This window comes from Bos indicus, chromosome 3 (assembly GCF_029378745.1).
Source record: "Bos indicus isolate NIAB-ARS_2022 breed Sahiwal x Tharparkar chromosome 3, NIAB-ARS_B.indTharparkar_mat_pri_1.0, whole genome shotgun sequence".
Taxonomy (NCBI): Eukaryota; Metazoa; Chordata; class Mammalia; order Artiodactyla; family Bovidae; genus Bos; species Bos indicus.
In genome coordinates, this window is record NC_091762.1 from 59,420,567 (window position 1) to 59,437,839 (window position 17,273).

The 17,273-nt window shown below is 43.8% G+C and overlaps 1 protein-coding gene across 8 annotated transcripts in view; it reads left to right on the forward strand.

The window, feature by feature from the left end:
• The window catches only part of MCOLN2 (mucolipin TRP cation channel 2), an 89,404-nt gene that overhangs the window by 34,492 nt on the left and 37,639 nt on the right, over window positions 1-17,273 (forward strand). For all 8 annotated transcript variants that reach the window (XM_070786203.1, XM_070786204.1, XM_070786200.1 and 5 more), the window contains exons 5-11: window positions 2,666-2,750; window positions 3,393-3,489; window positions 5,421-5,520; window positions 11,762-11,874; window positions 13,067-13,216; window positions 14,610-14,711; window positions 14,846-14,968. In XM_070786203.1, the coding sequence (XP_070642304.1) occupies window positions 2,666-2,750; window positions 3,393-3,489; window positions 5,421-5,520; window positions 11,762-11,874; window positions 13,067-13,216; window positions 14,610-14,711; window positions 14,846-14,968 (770 nt within the window). The remainder of the gene's footprint in view (window positions 1-2,665; window positions 2,751-3,392; window positions 3,490-5,420; window positions 5,521-11,761; window positions 11,875-13,066; window positions 13,217-14,609; window positions 14,712-14,845; window positions 14,969-17,273) is intronic.

Genomic DNA, 17,273 nt, shown 5'->3' on the forward strand with positions numbered 1-17,273 from the left:
ACTGCACCCACAAGTCCATTCTGTGTGTTTGCGTCTCCACTGCTGCCCTGCAGTGGAGGTTCATCAGGACCATCTTTCTAGATTCCATACACATGCCTTCATATACAATATTTGTCTTTCTCTTTCTGACTTACTTCACTCTGTACAATAGGCTCTAGGCTCACCCACCTCATTCAGATTGACTCAAATGAGTTCTTTTTTATAGCTGAGTAATATTCCATTGTATATATGTACCACAAGGTTTGCTCTGTCTGGAGCACTCCCTTTAGATCTGTGCTCAGCTAGGGCTCCTTCCTCCTTCAGGTGTCAGTTCAAACAGCTCCAGTGCCTCAAAGCCCCTCCCCAGCAGTTCTCTCCAGGTAGGGCCACCCCACCCTCTGATCCCCCATCACTTCGCTCTGTCTTTGTGATAGTGTGCATACTGTGAAATCGTCTTGTGTGTATTTTTCATTCTTGGTTTATCTCCCCCGCTAGAGTGTAAGCTCCATATGGACCTTGTCTATCTTGTTCATCGCTGTCTTCACTGCCTGGCCTCTGAAAGCTTTCAGCAGATATTTACTGAACATCAGGTAGAAAGCCTGGGTCTCTTGAGTTTCTGAAATAGAAACTCAGGGGTCAGCCTCATCAGTGTACTGGGGAAAAAAGCTCAGGCTCTGGAATTGAGCACATTGACTTACATTCTAGTTGGCCACCAGCTAGCTGTGTGACCTTGAGGAAGTTTCTTGGCCTCTCCGTGCCCTGGTTGGTCCATCTGTAAAATGGCAGCAATAGTGTCCATCTTACAAGGTTGCTGCAGGAGTTAAACAAGATAATGCATTAAACAAGAGAACATATATATATACCCCCAAGCACAATGCCTGGCAGAGAGTAAGTCCCCATATGTGTCTGCTATTTTCATCACCATGAGTCTTTTTCTGTAAAAAGTGAGTTTCTTTTGATTCTATCCTCACTGTATCAATCAAGGCCCAGTCAGGAAAACCAGCACTGAATTGCTTCTCGACCCTAATGGTCCATTTGCCAAACACAGGGAGACACCCGCTATGACACCTGCCCTTAAATATTGTGGCTGGTGAATTGTCCATTCAGCTCCATGTCCTCAGTTTTGGACCAGAATACCTGATTTTCGTAAAATGTAAGTGTATCATCCATAGCTTGAGTGTCCTATATGCTAAGCAGTGTTTAACAGCCACAACAGTTATGCCCTTGCTCTCACAGACCTCTCCTCTAGTTGAGGGAATAGATGAGCAAATAAAGAGTCGAACTGTGGCAGAAGATTCTCAGAGAACAACCCATGGGCCCTGCCCAGATTCTCAAGCACCTAGCTAGTGTCTGGCATTGCAGGAGGCCCTGACTTTCCTATTTTCGAGGTGGGGCCAAGGTACAGCAACAGCCTGGATGAGAATTGGCCAGGCTGGTTCACGCCAGTTCTGGCATCAGGGCTGGATGACCTTGAAAGGCACGGACCATGAAAGGTGTTCATCGTCTCCAGGCCTCCTCAGTTTCCTGCCAAGGTGTTAGGCTACAAAACAATGAGACTAATTTTTATGTGAAGGTCTTGGAATCATTCTTATTTAGTTTACAGCTCCTAATTTGTTTTTATTTGAATACAATCTAAATTCCTTTCTTCTCTCTTAATATTTTTCTTTGGAAAAACTTTTGGACTAAACAGAAACCTTGCCAGCTAGCACAAAGATGTCCTTGTATATCTTTCATCTAACCTTCCCAAATGCTAAACAAAGGTACTTAACCAAAAAAGTTAATTTTACCACATTTACTTTATCATTCTTCCTACATATAAAAATTTTTCCTGAAACATGAGAATAAGGGACAGACATGATGTCTCTGCTTCTAAATACTTGTATAAAGAAAGAAAAGTAAAAGTGTTAGTTGCTCAGTCGTGTCCTACTCTTTGCGACCCCATGGACTGTAGCCCACTAGGCTCCCTCTGTCCATGGGATTTTCCAGGCAAGAATACTGGTGTGAGTAGCCATTTCCTTCTCCAGGAGATCTTCCTGACCCAGGGGTCAAAACTGGGTCTTCTGTGTTTCAGGCAGACTCTACTGTCTGAAGCACCAGGGAAGCCCAAAATACTTGTGTGCCTCTCCCCAAACTGAACAGTGTTCAAAAACACGAGTTAACACGGATACAACAGTATAATCTACAAGGCCTATTCACATTTCATCAATTGCCCTAATATTCTCTATAGCAAAAGCCACACCCAACTTTCTGGTCCAGCATCATATACTGTACTTAGGTGTCATGTATCTTTAGTCTCCTGTAATCTAGAGAAAAATGAAGTTTTTTTGCTTTTTATGATCTTAACATTTTTAGGGAGTAGAATGTCCCTTCCTTGAGTTTTCCTGTTTCTTTGTGACTGGATTGAGGTTATGTATTTGGTGTGGAAATGCCACACAGATGGTACATGATTTCAGGAGGCATATGATGTCTCTTTATCTCATTCCTGATGATGTTAACTTTGATCATGTGGCCAGGGTGGGACCTGCCAGCTCTCCACTGTAAAGTTACTGGTCTTCCTGTTGTGATTAATAAACATTTGAGATGCTTTGGAACTTGGTGAGCCTCGTGCTTCTCATCACACTTTGGCCTTCTGGTTTTAGCATCTGATTCCTACCTGACAGTCACTGTGGTTCTTTCATGGCCCTAGACTGCATTCACCTAGACCTCGAGGCACTCTCCAAGGACCCTCAGGACTGGAAGAATTCATCATTCTTCAGACTGGAATTTTATCGGTAAATACATTTTTTTAAATTAGTTTTTTCAAATTTATTTTTTTAATTGAAGGATAATTGCTTTACAGAATTTTGTTGTTTTCTGTCAAACTTTAGCATGAATCAGCCATAGGTATACATTTGTCCTCACCCTCTTGAACCTCCCTCCCATCTCCCTCCCCATCCCACCCCTCTGGGTTGATGCAGAGCCCCTGTTTGAGTTCCCTGAGACATACAGCAACTAGAGAACCCCCGTGCAGCAGTGAAGACTCAGCACTGCGCGGGCTTTCTCTAGTTGTGACGCGAGGGGGTTACTCTCTAGATGTGGCACGAGGGCTTCTCACTGCAGTGAAAAGCACGGGCTCCAGGGCGCGCGGGCTTCCGTTGTTGCAGCATGTGGGCTCAGTAGCTGTGGCTCCCGGGCTCTAGAGCACAGGCTCAATAGTTGTGGTGCACAGGCTTAGTTGCTCTGTGGGATCTTCCTAGATCACGGATAGAACCCATGTCTCCTGATTTGGCAGGTGGATTCTTTACCACTGAGCCACCAGGGAAGCCCCAGTAAATACATTTTTAAGTCTCATTACCCAGGAGACATGGATGGGGAAAGTAGAGTAGGGTAGGAAGACTGTGACAATGTATATCTTGTAATATGTTTTTATTCAGGCTCTTGCAAATTGACATCTCCTTTCAACTCAAAGGCATTGACCTGCAGACGATTCATTCCCGAGAGCTTCCAGACTGTTACGTCTTTCAGAATATGGCAAGTATCTATTTCACTAAGCCACTTTTTATCCTTTTTCTTGACTCCTTTTGGAGTTGCAGAGTGTACAGTGCACCTGCCTATAAATGTATTAGACAAAAGTGTGTTTAAAACAGTTTGAATGCCATGCTATAGCATCGTTGGTCCAGACACTGTGACTTCTAAAAATGAGGCAAGCCTGTTCCAACTTTTTAAAACTAGATTTCTGGGTTGAAAAGAGGAGTTTTCAAAGTGGACTTTGACTTCCTACTCTCCTAATACTTTTTTTTTTAGTTTATGACCAGTGCTTTGAGTGTCTATAATGTTTTTCCTTTTTTCAAAGGAAGGTCTTTGCAAACGTTGTAGCACATGTTTTCAAACCTCAAGGCAGAAACTGCCCCCTTGATCTGAAGTCCAGTCTGCAAAGCATCAATTGCCACAGCTTTTATTTTTGGATGGGCGGCCATGTGCCGTGGAATCCTTCCTGTCTGCCTTCTTTCTTCCCTCCCTTCTTTCCTTCCTTCCTCCCTCTGTCCCCCTTCCTTCTCTCAGGTTTAGCGATGGGCAAAACTGAATGCTAAACTGGCTGTTATGTGTTGTTGCTGTTTTAGCAGTTCAGAAGTGTGCTTCATTTAACAACAATTGCTAAGTGCTCTATGAGTCCCTACGAGGCACCAGGCAGGTTGTCATGCTCTAGAGGTACCATGGCCCTCAGGAAGCTTATACCCTAGTGGGAAAGATAGATAGAAAAACAGGTCAACAAAGAAATAAAAGTAATTATAAATTGTGATGTGTAAGTAGGGAAGAATGTCTGGATCAGAAAGTAGCATGATTTATCTCCTGGGGTGACCCGCACATTGCAAAATGCATTATGAAATCCGAGGCGAAGAGCTTGGAGAGCTGAACATGTAGGTTCAGCTATGATTGAACCCATGATCAAATCTCTGATTGAACCCACAATTGAGCATCTTTGATTACAAACCACATGCATGCTACACATTCTCAATGTAATCCAAGAATATCTCTATGACCAACCAGAGGTTAGGGAATTAAGCTACACAAACCTCACTTCTATACCTATGAGCTAGGACTAAACTTCCACTAGTCCTGGCATTCAAAGCCTCATTCCCTCCAGGAAGGCCCTGAACATGCTTCTCTTAAGTCCTAACATACTCTGTATATGTCACTTATATACTTTAAATGCTTGCTATATAATGTGGAAGACTGAGGGCATTTGGAAATCTTAAATTCAACCCCGTAACCTTGGAGCAATCTTTGCCACATCTGAAAACATTGTATGTAACACTCCTGAAAACATTATATGCAGTGCTTGAAGCAAATAGAAAAATAATCTCTAGCATAGTACAAGCCTAGAATTTCATACCCAAAGGACTAAATTGAAGCAAATGCTTATAAATTGCACTCAGGGTAATAAATGACATCTTTGTGTTCTCTTGTCAGAAATTGGTGGTGAATTCTCATTTTCGTTCCTCAGACCATTTGGCTGTTTTGCATTAGGGTTTCTCTGAATCTGAATGTGGGTTTAGTAGAATTTCATGTCTACACCCCTTGAACCAGCATCTTTTTGGCACCAGGGACCAGTTTCGTGGAAAACAATTTTTTCACAGACTGGGGGAGGCAGCACTCGGAAAGGATGGTTTTGGGGTGATTCAAGTGCATTACATTTATTGTGCACTTTATTTCTATTATTATTGCATCAACTCCACCTCAGATCATCAGACATTAGATCCTGGAGGATGGGGACCCCTGCTTTGGACCACAGTTTTCATTAATAATAGGAAGTTGTGAAGGAATCATGTGATGAGGACATTTTCATTGGCCTGATTCTTTTTGGATCACCATTTGGATGCCATTGATATTTTAAGCAGAACTGATCTAACGCGTCATACTTTCTGCTGGGTTGTAACCTCTTCATCTTTTTGTGTCTCTAGATTATCTTTGACAATAAAGCTCACAGTGGCAAAATCAAAATCTATTTTAACAGTGATGCCAAAATCGAGGAATGTAAAGACTTGAAAATCTCTGGATCTAGTAAGTATGTTACATACCTGTCCATTGTGGATTATGAATGATCTTGAACACTTCATCTGGGGATTTGGGGTATATAAAGGGTTTACTTGGATGATAAGAAGAAAGAGCTCCAGAAAACCACACTTTGAATGTTTGCTTCTGTCAAGACTACTTTGAAGCTTTGCATTTTTGTTCAGTTCAGCAAATGTGGATTATAGACCTCGTAGGAGAGGCTGTGTTGGCCAGTATTTAGGAGCAGTTTCTAGAGCCTGACTGCCTGGGCTTGGGTTTTGGTTCTATTTCCTGTGCCTGTGATCTTGGACAAATTCCTTCGGCTCTCCACGTCTCAGTGTCTTTCTCTGAAAAGTGAGAGTAACAATAGTACTTACTTTCCAGGATGTTGAGTAGTAAATGAATAACTATGTAAAGCGAGCAGTGAGAGCCAGAGTTGGCAGACAGTCATTGCTAGCACTCTGGGAAAGAAAGGAAACACCTTCATGAGGGACACTGACATGCTTAGAAAATCTCTAGCTTGTCCTGGATCAGAGTAAGTGGTGGAGGCACAAGATATGATGGTCAAAACAGCAAAGGTTCATTTTGACGGGTAGAGCAGGACATACAGTAGAGCAACACTTCTGGGAAAAGATCTGATTTGCCCTGAGCCTGTGACAATGGAGCAGGATCAAGGCCTTCAGAGCCCAGACAGCAGCCTGTACAAACCTGGGTCGGTTACTCAGTCATTACTCACAAAACACTTCTTGATCCACAGGCTAAAGTGGGCTCCTGAGACCCCTTTCTTGTTGAGGGGGTTTGGATGATGTTAACAATGGGTGGTCAGTGATTTTTCATTTACAAGTTTTGTTTAACTGAACCTACCTTTGACCAAATCTTAGAACAAAATAAAATGTAAAATACTCGTTGACTATTTTGTGTTAGTTTTATTTATTTTACTTTTATTTGCATTCATTTTTTGCGGCATTTATTCCCGGGCCATAAGTTTTTGTCTCTTCAGTTTCTTCTGGGATATCTTTTTCTTCTGTGCAACCTCCTCTTCTGGTTTAGGAACAATCTGTTCTTTTTCAGTAAGGATCATCTCAATATGGCAGGGAGAGCTCATGTAGAGGTTGATCCGACTGTGAGCTCTGTAAGTCCTGCGCCGCATCTTGGGGGCTTTGTTCACTTGGATGTGCTCAATGACCAGGGGATCTACATCTAAGCCCTTAAGTTCAGCATCAGTCTCTGCATTTTTGAGCATGTGTAGTAAAAATTCAGCACTCTTTCTGGGCCACCGACCCTGAGTCCAGCCCCGCTGTTTGGCCTGTGCACACCTACCAACTCCACCGTTGTAGCGACGGAATGGCACACATTGCTTCTTTAAAGTGACATCCTTCAGATACTTGGTGGCTTTTTGGATATGCATACCCTTTATGGCCTGGGCAGTTTCCGAGTGTTCTTAAAGTGAACACAAAGATTTGAACCTCTTGATTTGCATGATTTTGTGGGGTTTTCTGGGTCGAGTGAATAGCGCACCATTTTTAGGGATCACCTCAGGATGCTTACCAGAAAAGCTATTTTGTATTAGTTTTAAATTAGACTAATTTTGTGGCTTTTCAGCTATATAATACGTGTGTGTGTGTGTGTGTGTGTGTGCGTGCACGCACGCGCGTGTGCTCAGTCTTTGCTCAGTCCCATGGACTGTAGCCCACCACTCCTCTGTCCATGGAATTTTTCCAGGCAAGAATACTGGAGTGAGTTACCATTTCCTCCTCCAGGTGATCTTCCCCACCGAGGGATCGAACTCACTCTCTTGTGTCTCCTGCATTGGCAGGTGGGTTCTTTACCATTAATGCCACCTGGGCTGATGATTCTGAAGTTTTGGCTTTGTAGTTCCATTTGCTGACTCAACCTCTGATCAGAATACATACTTATAGTTTCTGTTAGAAAGTGGTTACTACTCCTCAGCATTCTCCATACAGAAAGGCACAGATCAGATGTGAATTTTCCAAGCCCAACTGCAACTATTTTATGTGAACAAAGCTAACCCCTGTCGTACAGGAAATGTGGTTTGGAATAGTCGCTTGACCAAATAAGTGAGTTAAACAGGTTTGCCAGACCCCGGTTTCCTTCCTTCCCGCGGGCACCCTGACCACACTGGGAAGTTTTCCCTGAGCCTTGACTCAGAAGAGAGGAGCTCTAGCTCTCTCTTGTGGCAGTGGGGAGAAACACAATCTCACAGCTAGAAATATTTGCATATTCTTCTTCCAAAGCTGCACCCTATGAAACCAGATTCCATGACCAGGAGAGAGCAAATTTAAAATAATGTGACAAGTCTTAGAAAGCCGAAGTTTGGAAAACAGCTTAGAAAGTGGATTTTTTTTCCTTCTGTGTAGGAAGCTGTCTGGTGGATTGATTGCCCTGGTTTTGGGGAGGGGGACAAAGGCAATGGTGACATCTTGGGGGGTCCTTGTGCTATTTGCAAACCATTCTGAGATTCGTTCCCATCCATACACTTCCCTTGACACTTCTCTAGCTTTGTCGTTAGTTGTTATCTCAAGGTGAAATAAAAGAGGATATCCAAAAAAAGAGAGGATGGCCATTTTCACATACAAACTCAAAGTTGCCTTTTATGACTTCTAATACCCATTCCCAGTACATCACTAACCTTCCTGTTAACTTGGTTTTGTAACTGTAGCCATTTGAGCCTGGGAGCTGGAAGGGATGTGTACTGACAGACAGGACTCCCCATCGACAGGTGATGTAAATGAGTGTGAAGCGTTGGTCAGGGTCACACAGGTGGCAGTGGGCGTGTGTGGGGGACTTCTCAGGGCCCTGGAAGGACTGGGTGGTGGGTAGGATTTCCCTAACCAGGTTGCCAGAAGCAACTCTCTGGACTGGAGTTTTGCAAACCCAGTTTTGGGAACTGTTCTTGTGGGAATAACATCGTGTCAGTAGAATAAGAAAGCAGTTATGATGTTTGGGCTTCCCTGGTAGCTCAAATGGTAAAGAATCTAATGGCAATGCAGGAGACCTGGGTTGGATCTCTGGGTCAGGAAGATCCCCTGGAGAAGGAAATAAAAACTCACTCCAGTATTCTTGTCTGGAGAATTCCATGGACAGAGGAGCCTGGTGGGCTACAGTCCATGGGGTTGCAAAGAGTTGGACATGACTAAGCTACTAACACACACATGATGTTTATAAAATACTTTTTGTAACATGTCAAAGTAATCTCAATAAATCAAATTTTAAAAATACAGTACTTGTTTCTCTGTTATGAGGGACGATTTATCTTCTTAGTTCCACGCCTCAGTTTTCTTAACTGTAAATAAGGCCCAATTCAAGCAGTCTTAGAGATTTTATTCTCGTTATAGGTCAGAAAAGAAGGTACCAGATGCTGTGCTTGCATTTTTTAAAGATTTCAGCTCCATCTTTCCAAGAACTGCCCCTATTCTCTGCCTCATTCATGGATCCAAAACAAACAAACAAAATGGTGGTCTTGGGTTTTGGGCAGGTTGTGTTCTTACTTACCTATTAGATAGTATCTCGAGAAAACTTTAACTTGTGAAGTGAAAAATGCTAAAGAGGGAGGTAAGTGCTGCGTGAGAGGCACTAACAAGCCCTTGACAGGGATGGTTTGCCTGATTTCCTAACAGTGCATGAAACTGGTACAACTGTGCCTCCATGTGGACCCAAGGCAACCGAAGCTGAGCAAGGCTGGGCAACTCGCTCAGTGAATTATATTTACTAGCTGGCCACACACGTAACCCACTGGATGAGCTGCTCTCAGACACATGCCGAGATTGCTCACGCCGTTATTATCTCTAAACCTGTGGACACGCTCCCGTCTTCCTCTTCAATGCCTTCTCTGCAGAGGTGTCTCTGTGCAGCACCCTGACTTCAGATGTTCCTGAAGGTGGCCTGTCCCCAGTCCTGCATCCTGCTTCCCTGGCCTTTCTCCATCTGGTCCCTGAGTGTGTCTCCTCTTCTAATTCCCAGACGTTGCCACCCTGCTGCCTGCATCCCTCATCCTTCCTAGTCTGCATTCCTGTCTGTCATCTCTGATTGGCTGAAACCCATGGTTTCAGTCGCCACCAAGTCGTCCTCTCTTGTCATGAATGTCCAGAGTGAGCCAGTGGACCCAAGACAGAAAAGAGGTCATTCTTGATCAGTCCTTCCTTACTCCCTAAGTCCCATTGAATCTCTCCTTTTCATCTCTTGCTACTTTGTGCCTTATCCTTCTGTGTCTTCTCTGCCTCTGATGTTGCTCAAACCTTCACAAATTCCAACTTAGATTATCGTAGTCTTCTTATGTTCTGCTGGGGTCATTGTACTTATCTGTAAGCATGCTGAAGCATTATGCTAAGCACAGGCATTGTAGTGTTGAACAAAATATATCCAGTCCCTGCTTCCCAGAACCAATCATGTAGTGGGGAAGATGAACATCAAATGGTATAGTAACTGCTCTGTTTGTTATTACATGTATGGGGCGGTTCTAGGTGCTTTCATATATGAACTTACTTGATCCTCATGACAGCCCTATAAAATAGATTTTTTTTTCATTGTACCCATTGTTTTGGATGAGGAAACTGAGGCAACTTCCCCGACTCCATAACTTCCAAGTGCAGAGTCGAGATTCAGAGCCAGGTCTCAGGCTCCAGAGATTGTCCTTTTTCATTTTATACTGTCTCTGTGCACCTTGCTGTGCTGTCTTTGAATATGCAAAGTTTGAATATGCAAAGTTCAGTGACCATCAAGCAAAGGGGAGTAAATGAAGCTATAGGTATGTATACCTGTGGACAGGGCTATGATAGGGTTTGGAGGGAAGAGTTAATAGGGATGAGAATTTAGGGGATTCTGTCCTGAGGCAGAAAATACTCAAGACTGAATAATCCCCTTGTGTGATGGGGAGGGTGCTGTTCCAGGCACAGGTGCAGTGTCCCTGCGGAGAGAGAGGGAGAGAGAGAGAGTGCGTGCGAGCCCCTGGCAGGAGCAAGGAAGATGGAAGACCAGAGTGGCCTCAGGGTGGAGGAGGTGGGGGCTGGGAGAGAACAGCAAGCTGCCAGTGACGGAGCCATTGTTGGGATTTGAGACAACACCGCAAAGTCTGGGAGAAGCTAAGCTTACAGTTTGGTCTTCCTTTAGTACATTCCCTGTGCTACTGTGTGTTCCAGGATCCAAATCTCAATGCTCTTTGGCGACTAAATGTGAAGGAAGTCTTTAAACAAAAAGGGATGTATGCATATGTGCAGCTGATTCACTTTGCTGTACACTTTGTAAAGCAACTGTACTCCAAAACAACAGAGACACAAATCTGATTACTACTCGCTGTACTCTCATCCCAAGTGGTTGTTTTTCCCACAAGTAAGAAGAGCTTATTGACTTGGCACTCTTTGCTGGGAAAGTGCATAGTACGATTGAGAAGCAGAAACGGGGATTTTGAGTGGTGGATTTTAAGGTGTTTGTGCTGTGCTTAGTTAGTTGCTCAGTCATGTCCGACTCTTTGTGACCCCATGGACCATAGCCCTCTGTCCATGGGGATTCTCCAGGCAAGAATACTGAAGTGGATTGCCATGCCCTCCTCCAGCAGATCTTCACAACTTAGGGAAGCCCTTTAAAATGTTTGTTCCTTCATTAATGGAGAACTTATGATTTTGATTTTGTGTGAGAGAACTCAAGAGTATGTCAGTAGTTTTGCCTCTTTTGAATAGGGTCCAAATGGACCACCTTCTATTGAATTCTGCTGCTGCTGCTAAGTCACTTCAGTTGTGTCCGACTCTATGCGACCCCAGAGACTGCAGCCCACCAGGCTCCCCCATCCCTGGGATTCTCCAGGCAAGAACACTGGAGTGGGTTGCCATTTCCTTCTCCAATGCATGAAAGTGAAAAGTGAAAGTGAAGTCGCTCAGTCGTGTCCAACTCCTAGCGACCCCATGGACTGCAGCCTACCAGGCTCCTCCGTCCATGGGGTTTGCCAGGCAAGAGTACTGGAGTGGGGTGCCATTGCCTTCTCCGTATTGAATTCTACTCTACGGTAAATATTTATAATACATTTTAGTATATCTGTTACGAATTTATATGTTTTTAATGTATAATTTGACATCAGGGAATGATTGACTTGTTTGTGAAGCTCTGAATGAATGCAGTGTAGTTTGTTTCTGATGTTGAAGCGTTTGTCATTTGATCTTATTTTCCAGGTGCCATTTTGTTTGGAAATTATTCCCAAGTAAGGTGTGTTTGACGTTTGAATTCTGTTTTTGTTTCTCAGTTCAGAAAAACACTCAGTATGTCCTGGTGTTTGATGCATTTGTCATTGTGATTTGCTTGGCATCTCTTATCCTGTGCACAAGATCCATTGTTCTTGCGCTGAGGTTACGAAAGGTAAATGTGTGTTGGAATATTCTCCCTCACTTCCTGACCTCCGCCTTCAGCTTGTCCAAACAGTGGGGACTTGATGAAGGGTTATCCTGCCCTATGTGGGGCCTTGACTAAATTAAATTCCTTTGAGTGATTGTCCTCCAACAGGGCATTAATCAACCTGGGGTGTAGAGAATGAGTCCAAGCTCCTGGCATGTCAGGTAGAATCAGACAATTATCCTGCTTCAACTTGAGCTAATAAGCACAGATGCACAGCAGTGAACTTCTCAAGATTGAATGTTTCTAGAATAAATGAGACCCTTTTAAATTCAAGAGTGATCTTAAGAACAGAGTAATAGCATGTGTGGGTTTCATCTTTTGTCATCAGATCAGAGTTCATTTTGACAGGAAGGCATGGTAAATGGGTTATAATGATGCATAAAATACTTTATCCTATTTTTACAAATAGTTTTTAATTCTCCCCTGAGGTTCCTTTTACCTTTTTACCCTTAGGACTCCTGTGACCATATACTCTAGCACAAATTTTATCCCAGTGTGTGGCACGTGTATAAACACAGACTGGGGTCAGTGGAAGTAGGAAGTCATCAGAATACCACACGTGGAGCAAGAAAACGGTCTTCATTCTATTTTCTACTTCTTGACCTGTGTCGATTTATTTTGTAAATACCCAGTTCTCTTACCCACCCACCCCTACCGCAAGTCCCTTGATATTCTGAATCCAGAGTCAGGGGCTGGGTTCTGCACGAGAGTAGGGGTGTGCTGGGAGCCCACACCCAGGAGCTGGACCACCTGGACTCAAGTCCTGGCTCGGCTGCCCTGTGTCTCCATTCTTTCCTCTGGAAGGAGGGGTCCATGGTGCCTAGTTCATAGGGTTGTTGTCTGGTTGAATGTGTTGAGAATATGTAAAGCGTTTGGAATGGACTCTGTGTTAGCTATTTCAACAAGAGTCTGTTGGAGGGAGAGCACAGCATTGGGTGTTGGAGTCACTCAGTTCACTGGCGTGCTCATCTCCAGCTGGGATAGATGGTGGGAGAGGGTGTGGGCTGTTATCTGTACCCTCCAAGTGAGAATCCATCACGTTGGAAAAGGCAGTGTCAAGCCATCGGATATGCGAAAGCTCTGTTCTGCACTTTTTTCCTTCCAGAGGCCAGTGCAGTTTGTTAGAAATGCTTTTTTTTTTTTTTTTTTGCTGCAGAGATTCCTAAAGTTCTTCCTGGAGAAGTACAAGCGACATGTTTGTAATGCCGACCAGAGGGAGTTTATCAACCAATGGTATATCCTGGTGATTATCAGCGACCTCCTGACAATAAGCGGATCCGTGTTAAAAATGGAAATTAAAGCCAAGGTGAGGGCAACCCATTTTAAATCTTTTGTTCTTTCTATTCTTTTAGGTGGTCTCACATATTCTTGAGATATGCGGGAACTCTCATGTTTTCTCTTTTCTCACATCCATGAAACTGAAGCCTCCTTTGACCTGTTTTTTTGTGAGCGGAAAATGAGGAGGTGGATGTTCTGTGGAAGGTGATATTCCCGTGAATGTTCTCTCGGGAACTTGGCAGCATCTTCAGAATAAGAATTGAAGTGTGAGAGGATTGATTGCTTGGTCAGGATTTATTTATTTTTTTAAGTTGCAAAAAGTAGCCTCTGACCCTTGATCCATGAGCCAGGGGTGCTCACCCATGACTGATGGGGGTTCTGAAGGATAGAGGTTTTATTTGAGGATGATTTGAGTGCCTCTAGTTGCCTGGCTCTTGGGTAACTTAGTTGATTTAGTTTCCCAAGTCTTGACTCCTCCCCTCCATGCTCTGCCTTCAGTTAGCAAATCTTACCAGCCTTCTCTCCTGACCTCTAACACCTCCCTCTCATCCATGGCAACTGCTCCGCTTCCTCCAGGACGTCTTCCTGTCTGGTCTAGATCTTCTCATTGTTGTGGCTCCTCCTCCCGCCACAGCGGTCTCCTCATTGTTGCTTGCCTTCAGCCCTGTACCCCTCGGACCCATCCACACAGCCGTCAGAGTCATCTTTCTGGCGTCTGTCTTGCAGTGACAATCCTTTCTGCCTCAGAGACCCCCTTTGGGATGAAGTGGCCTTTCTTCAGTGTGGTCTCCAGGGTCCTCATCATCCAGCTCTCCTTCCCTCTCCCGCCCTCGCTTTCTCTGGCCTATCTTGTGGGCTCCCAGCCTGAGGCCCTGGTTCAGCCTCTGCTGACTTGCAAGGCTCTCCCAGCCTGTCAACCAGGCTGGCACCACTCTGGGGTCATGCCCGTGGGAGCCCTATGTAAGAAGTCTGGCTTGTGCCTCTCACTGCACATAGCACATTGTATTAAAATTGTGCTTGTGCATGTGTCTCTTCAGTTAGACCTGGAAGTCCTTGAGAGCACAGTTAGCAGATCATGCTGGGGCTTTCTTTTAAAAGTGTTAACAGCTGGAAAGTATTGTTTGATATTTAGCAAACATCATTAGTTTATGTGCTTTAATGCCTAAGTCAGTGGTAAATGCAGTCTCTAGTTCAGAGTATTGCTTGAACAAAGATTTAGTTCAACAAATTGCAATACTAAAAGGAGATGAGAAACACATTCAGAATCGTGCACTCTTATTATTTTCTTCTTCAGTTTAAAAACTCTTAGAATCACTGTAGAGAGGCAGGCAGACCATTCTTTTCCAGTCAGTTTCAAGGGAGGTTCCTGAGCTGAGTGGAATAGAAAATTTTACTAATACATCTTTTTTTTCATTTCCTAGAATCTCACGAACTACAATCTGTGCAGCATTTTGCTTGGAACATCTACACTTTTTGTCTGGGTTGGCGTCATCCGATACTTGGGTTACTTCCAAGCATATAATGTAAGGATGTGGGCCCTGGGCGGCACCACTGGGATTCAGGTCCATTTCTCTGGGATCTATTAGCTACTTTTTAATAACTCCCATTCTGCCATTTTGTGTGTGTGTGTGTGTGTGTGTGTGTGTGTGTTTTTCAGGTGCTCATTTTAACAATGCAAGCCTCGTTGCCAAAAGTCCTTCGCTTCTGCGCGTGTGCTGGTATGATCTATCTGGGTTACACCTTCTGCGGCTGGATCGTCTTAGGACCGTATCACAACAAGGTGTGTAGCCTAATTCTTCCTCCTGCACACGGGGCACTTGTGGCCCTTAAAAGTGGGTTTCGGGACTTCCCTGGCAGTCCAGTGGTTATGACTCCACACTTCCAATTCAGGGGACTCGGATTGCATCCCTGGCCAGGGAACTAAGATCCCACGGTGCTGCACAGCATGGCCAACAAAAAATAAGTAAAAAGTTTTTTTAAAAAGTGGGTTTCTAGCATTGACCTTCATCCCACTTCTCTCCAGCACATACGCTTGACATCAGTGAACACATATCTTTATTGTCTATTGTTTTGTTAGTTAGTTTTCCTTTTCTTTCCCTTTCCTGGATGTTGAAGTGACTTTAGAATATTGAAACAAGAACTGCAGGAAACCGGAGAGCACATTTATTTCATGGTTGTCTGGGCTGGCTTAAGGGGTCACATGTGAACCCAGCTGGATACCACAGAAGAAGTGTTTGTACATGAAGTCACTATAATAAAAATGAAAATTAAGTAAGGAAAAGCATTTCAAAGTCCTAGGGGTTACAGTTTTCATCCAGATTAACTGAGGAGGATGGATGGAGGAGGATAAAGACTCCTGGAATGACCACGTTAGTTATGATTAGAAAGATAACACATCTTGCCTTTGCAAGGGGCTTTGATTTCAGCATCATCTTACTGCCTTATTAAAGTTCAGTATCTGAATTCTTAACTATTACTGGGCTGCAGTCAGTATCATAATTTCAAGGACAACAAAGTTATGTTCAGATTTTCTTGTTTTTTCTTTTTAAATGATTTTATTTATTTACGGCCATGCAGGGTCTTCAATGCTGTGTGGGCTTTTCTGTAGTTGCAGTGAGCCAGGGCTTCTCTCTGATTGTAACGTGTGGGCTTCTCACTGTGGTGGCTTTTCGTTGCCGAGCACGGGGTCTAGGATGCTCGGGCTTCAGTTGTTGCAGCACCTGGGCTCAGGACTTGCAGCTCCCAGGCTCCAGAGCACAGGCTCAGCAGCTGTGGCCCAGGAGCTTAGCTTCTCCAGTGCACGTTGGGATCTTGCCGGACCAGGGATGGAACTCGCATCTCTTGCATTGGCAGGTGGATTCTTTAACACTGAGCCACCAGGGAAGCTCTCAGGCATATTTTAGATTCTAGTTTTCTATACGCATATCTGGTGAGAGAGGCCAGGATCAAGAAGCCTGCATAGTTCTGGCTCTGCCATCAAAAGCTCTGGGGCCTTTGGCAAGCGTCTCAACTTTCCTGAGACTGTTTCCTCCCCTTTAAATGACTGGATACTTGCTCAGTTGTGTCAACTCTTTGCGACCCCATGGACTGTAGCCCATCAGGCTCCTCTGTCCATGGGATATCCCAGGCAAGAGTACCTCAGTGGGTTGCCATTTCCTTCTCCAGATGTTCTTGTTTTAAAATGATAAATTTGATTCAAAGATAGAGCAGGAAATGAAATTTGGTAGGCTTTGTTTTCAAACCAAAAAAGTAAAGCAATGATTGCATCTTATAGTTTTTTTCCCCTCCATGGGCCTTTGGCAATTGGGACAATAGAAACAACAAAAATATAAATAATAGCAGCTAACACTTGAGGCAATGCTAAGCATTTCTCTCTTCTCTTTCATTTAATTTTGTCAACAGCCCAGGGTAGTCATTTTGACTTAGGTTTCCTACAAGGAGAAAAGTAAAGATGTAAAGGATTGTATTGACACTGGTATACAGCTCAGCTTTAAGTTTTGACCTTGATAGTTGCATTTAAAAAAAAAAAAAGATCAAATCTGGTTTATAAACTCTTCACAAAAATTGAGCAATCCATAGAACGCAAACTTTTGGTATTTTCCTACTAAAATAAATCCTAGTAACTTGGAATCCACCCAGACTTTCTCCTCTTTAAGCGTTACACTTAATTTGTCCAAAGAGAATTACCATTTTCCTATTTGAAAAACTGTATAGTCAACAAAGTGACCATCTCTGGATTATTAGCAAATCTTGATCATCTTACTGCTCTTCCAGTTCTAGCCCACTGATTTAAAGGTGGCTCATCAGTAAAAACCGTTCTTTGATATGATCTCTCTGATCTGGAGAATTTATTGTCTTGGTGCCCAGGAAAATTAACTTCCTTACTTGCCTCCTGGTCTGAATGCTTTACCACGTTTTTGTCACAAGAGGGCAGTGTTGCACCATGTGGAATAAATGCTGCTCTTCCACGGCCAGTGAATTTATCCAGTGGTCCCGTGGCTATTAATGGTTCTCTACCTTCCCTGGTGGCACTAGTGGTAAAGAACCCGCCTGCCAATGCAGGAGACTTAAGAGACATGGGGTCG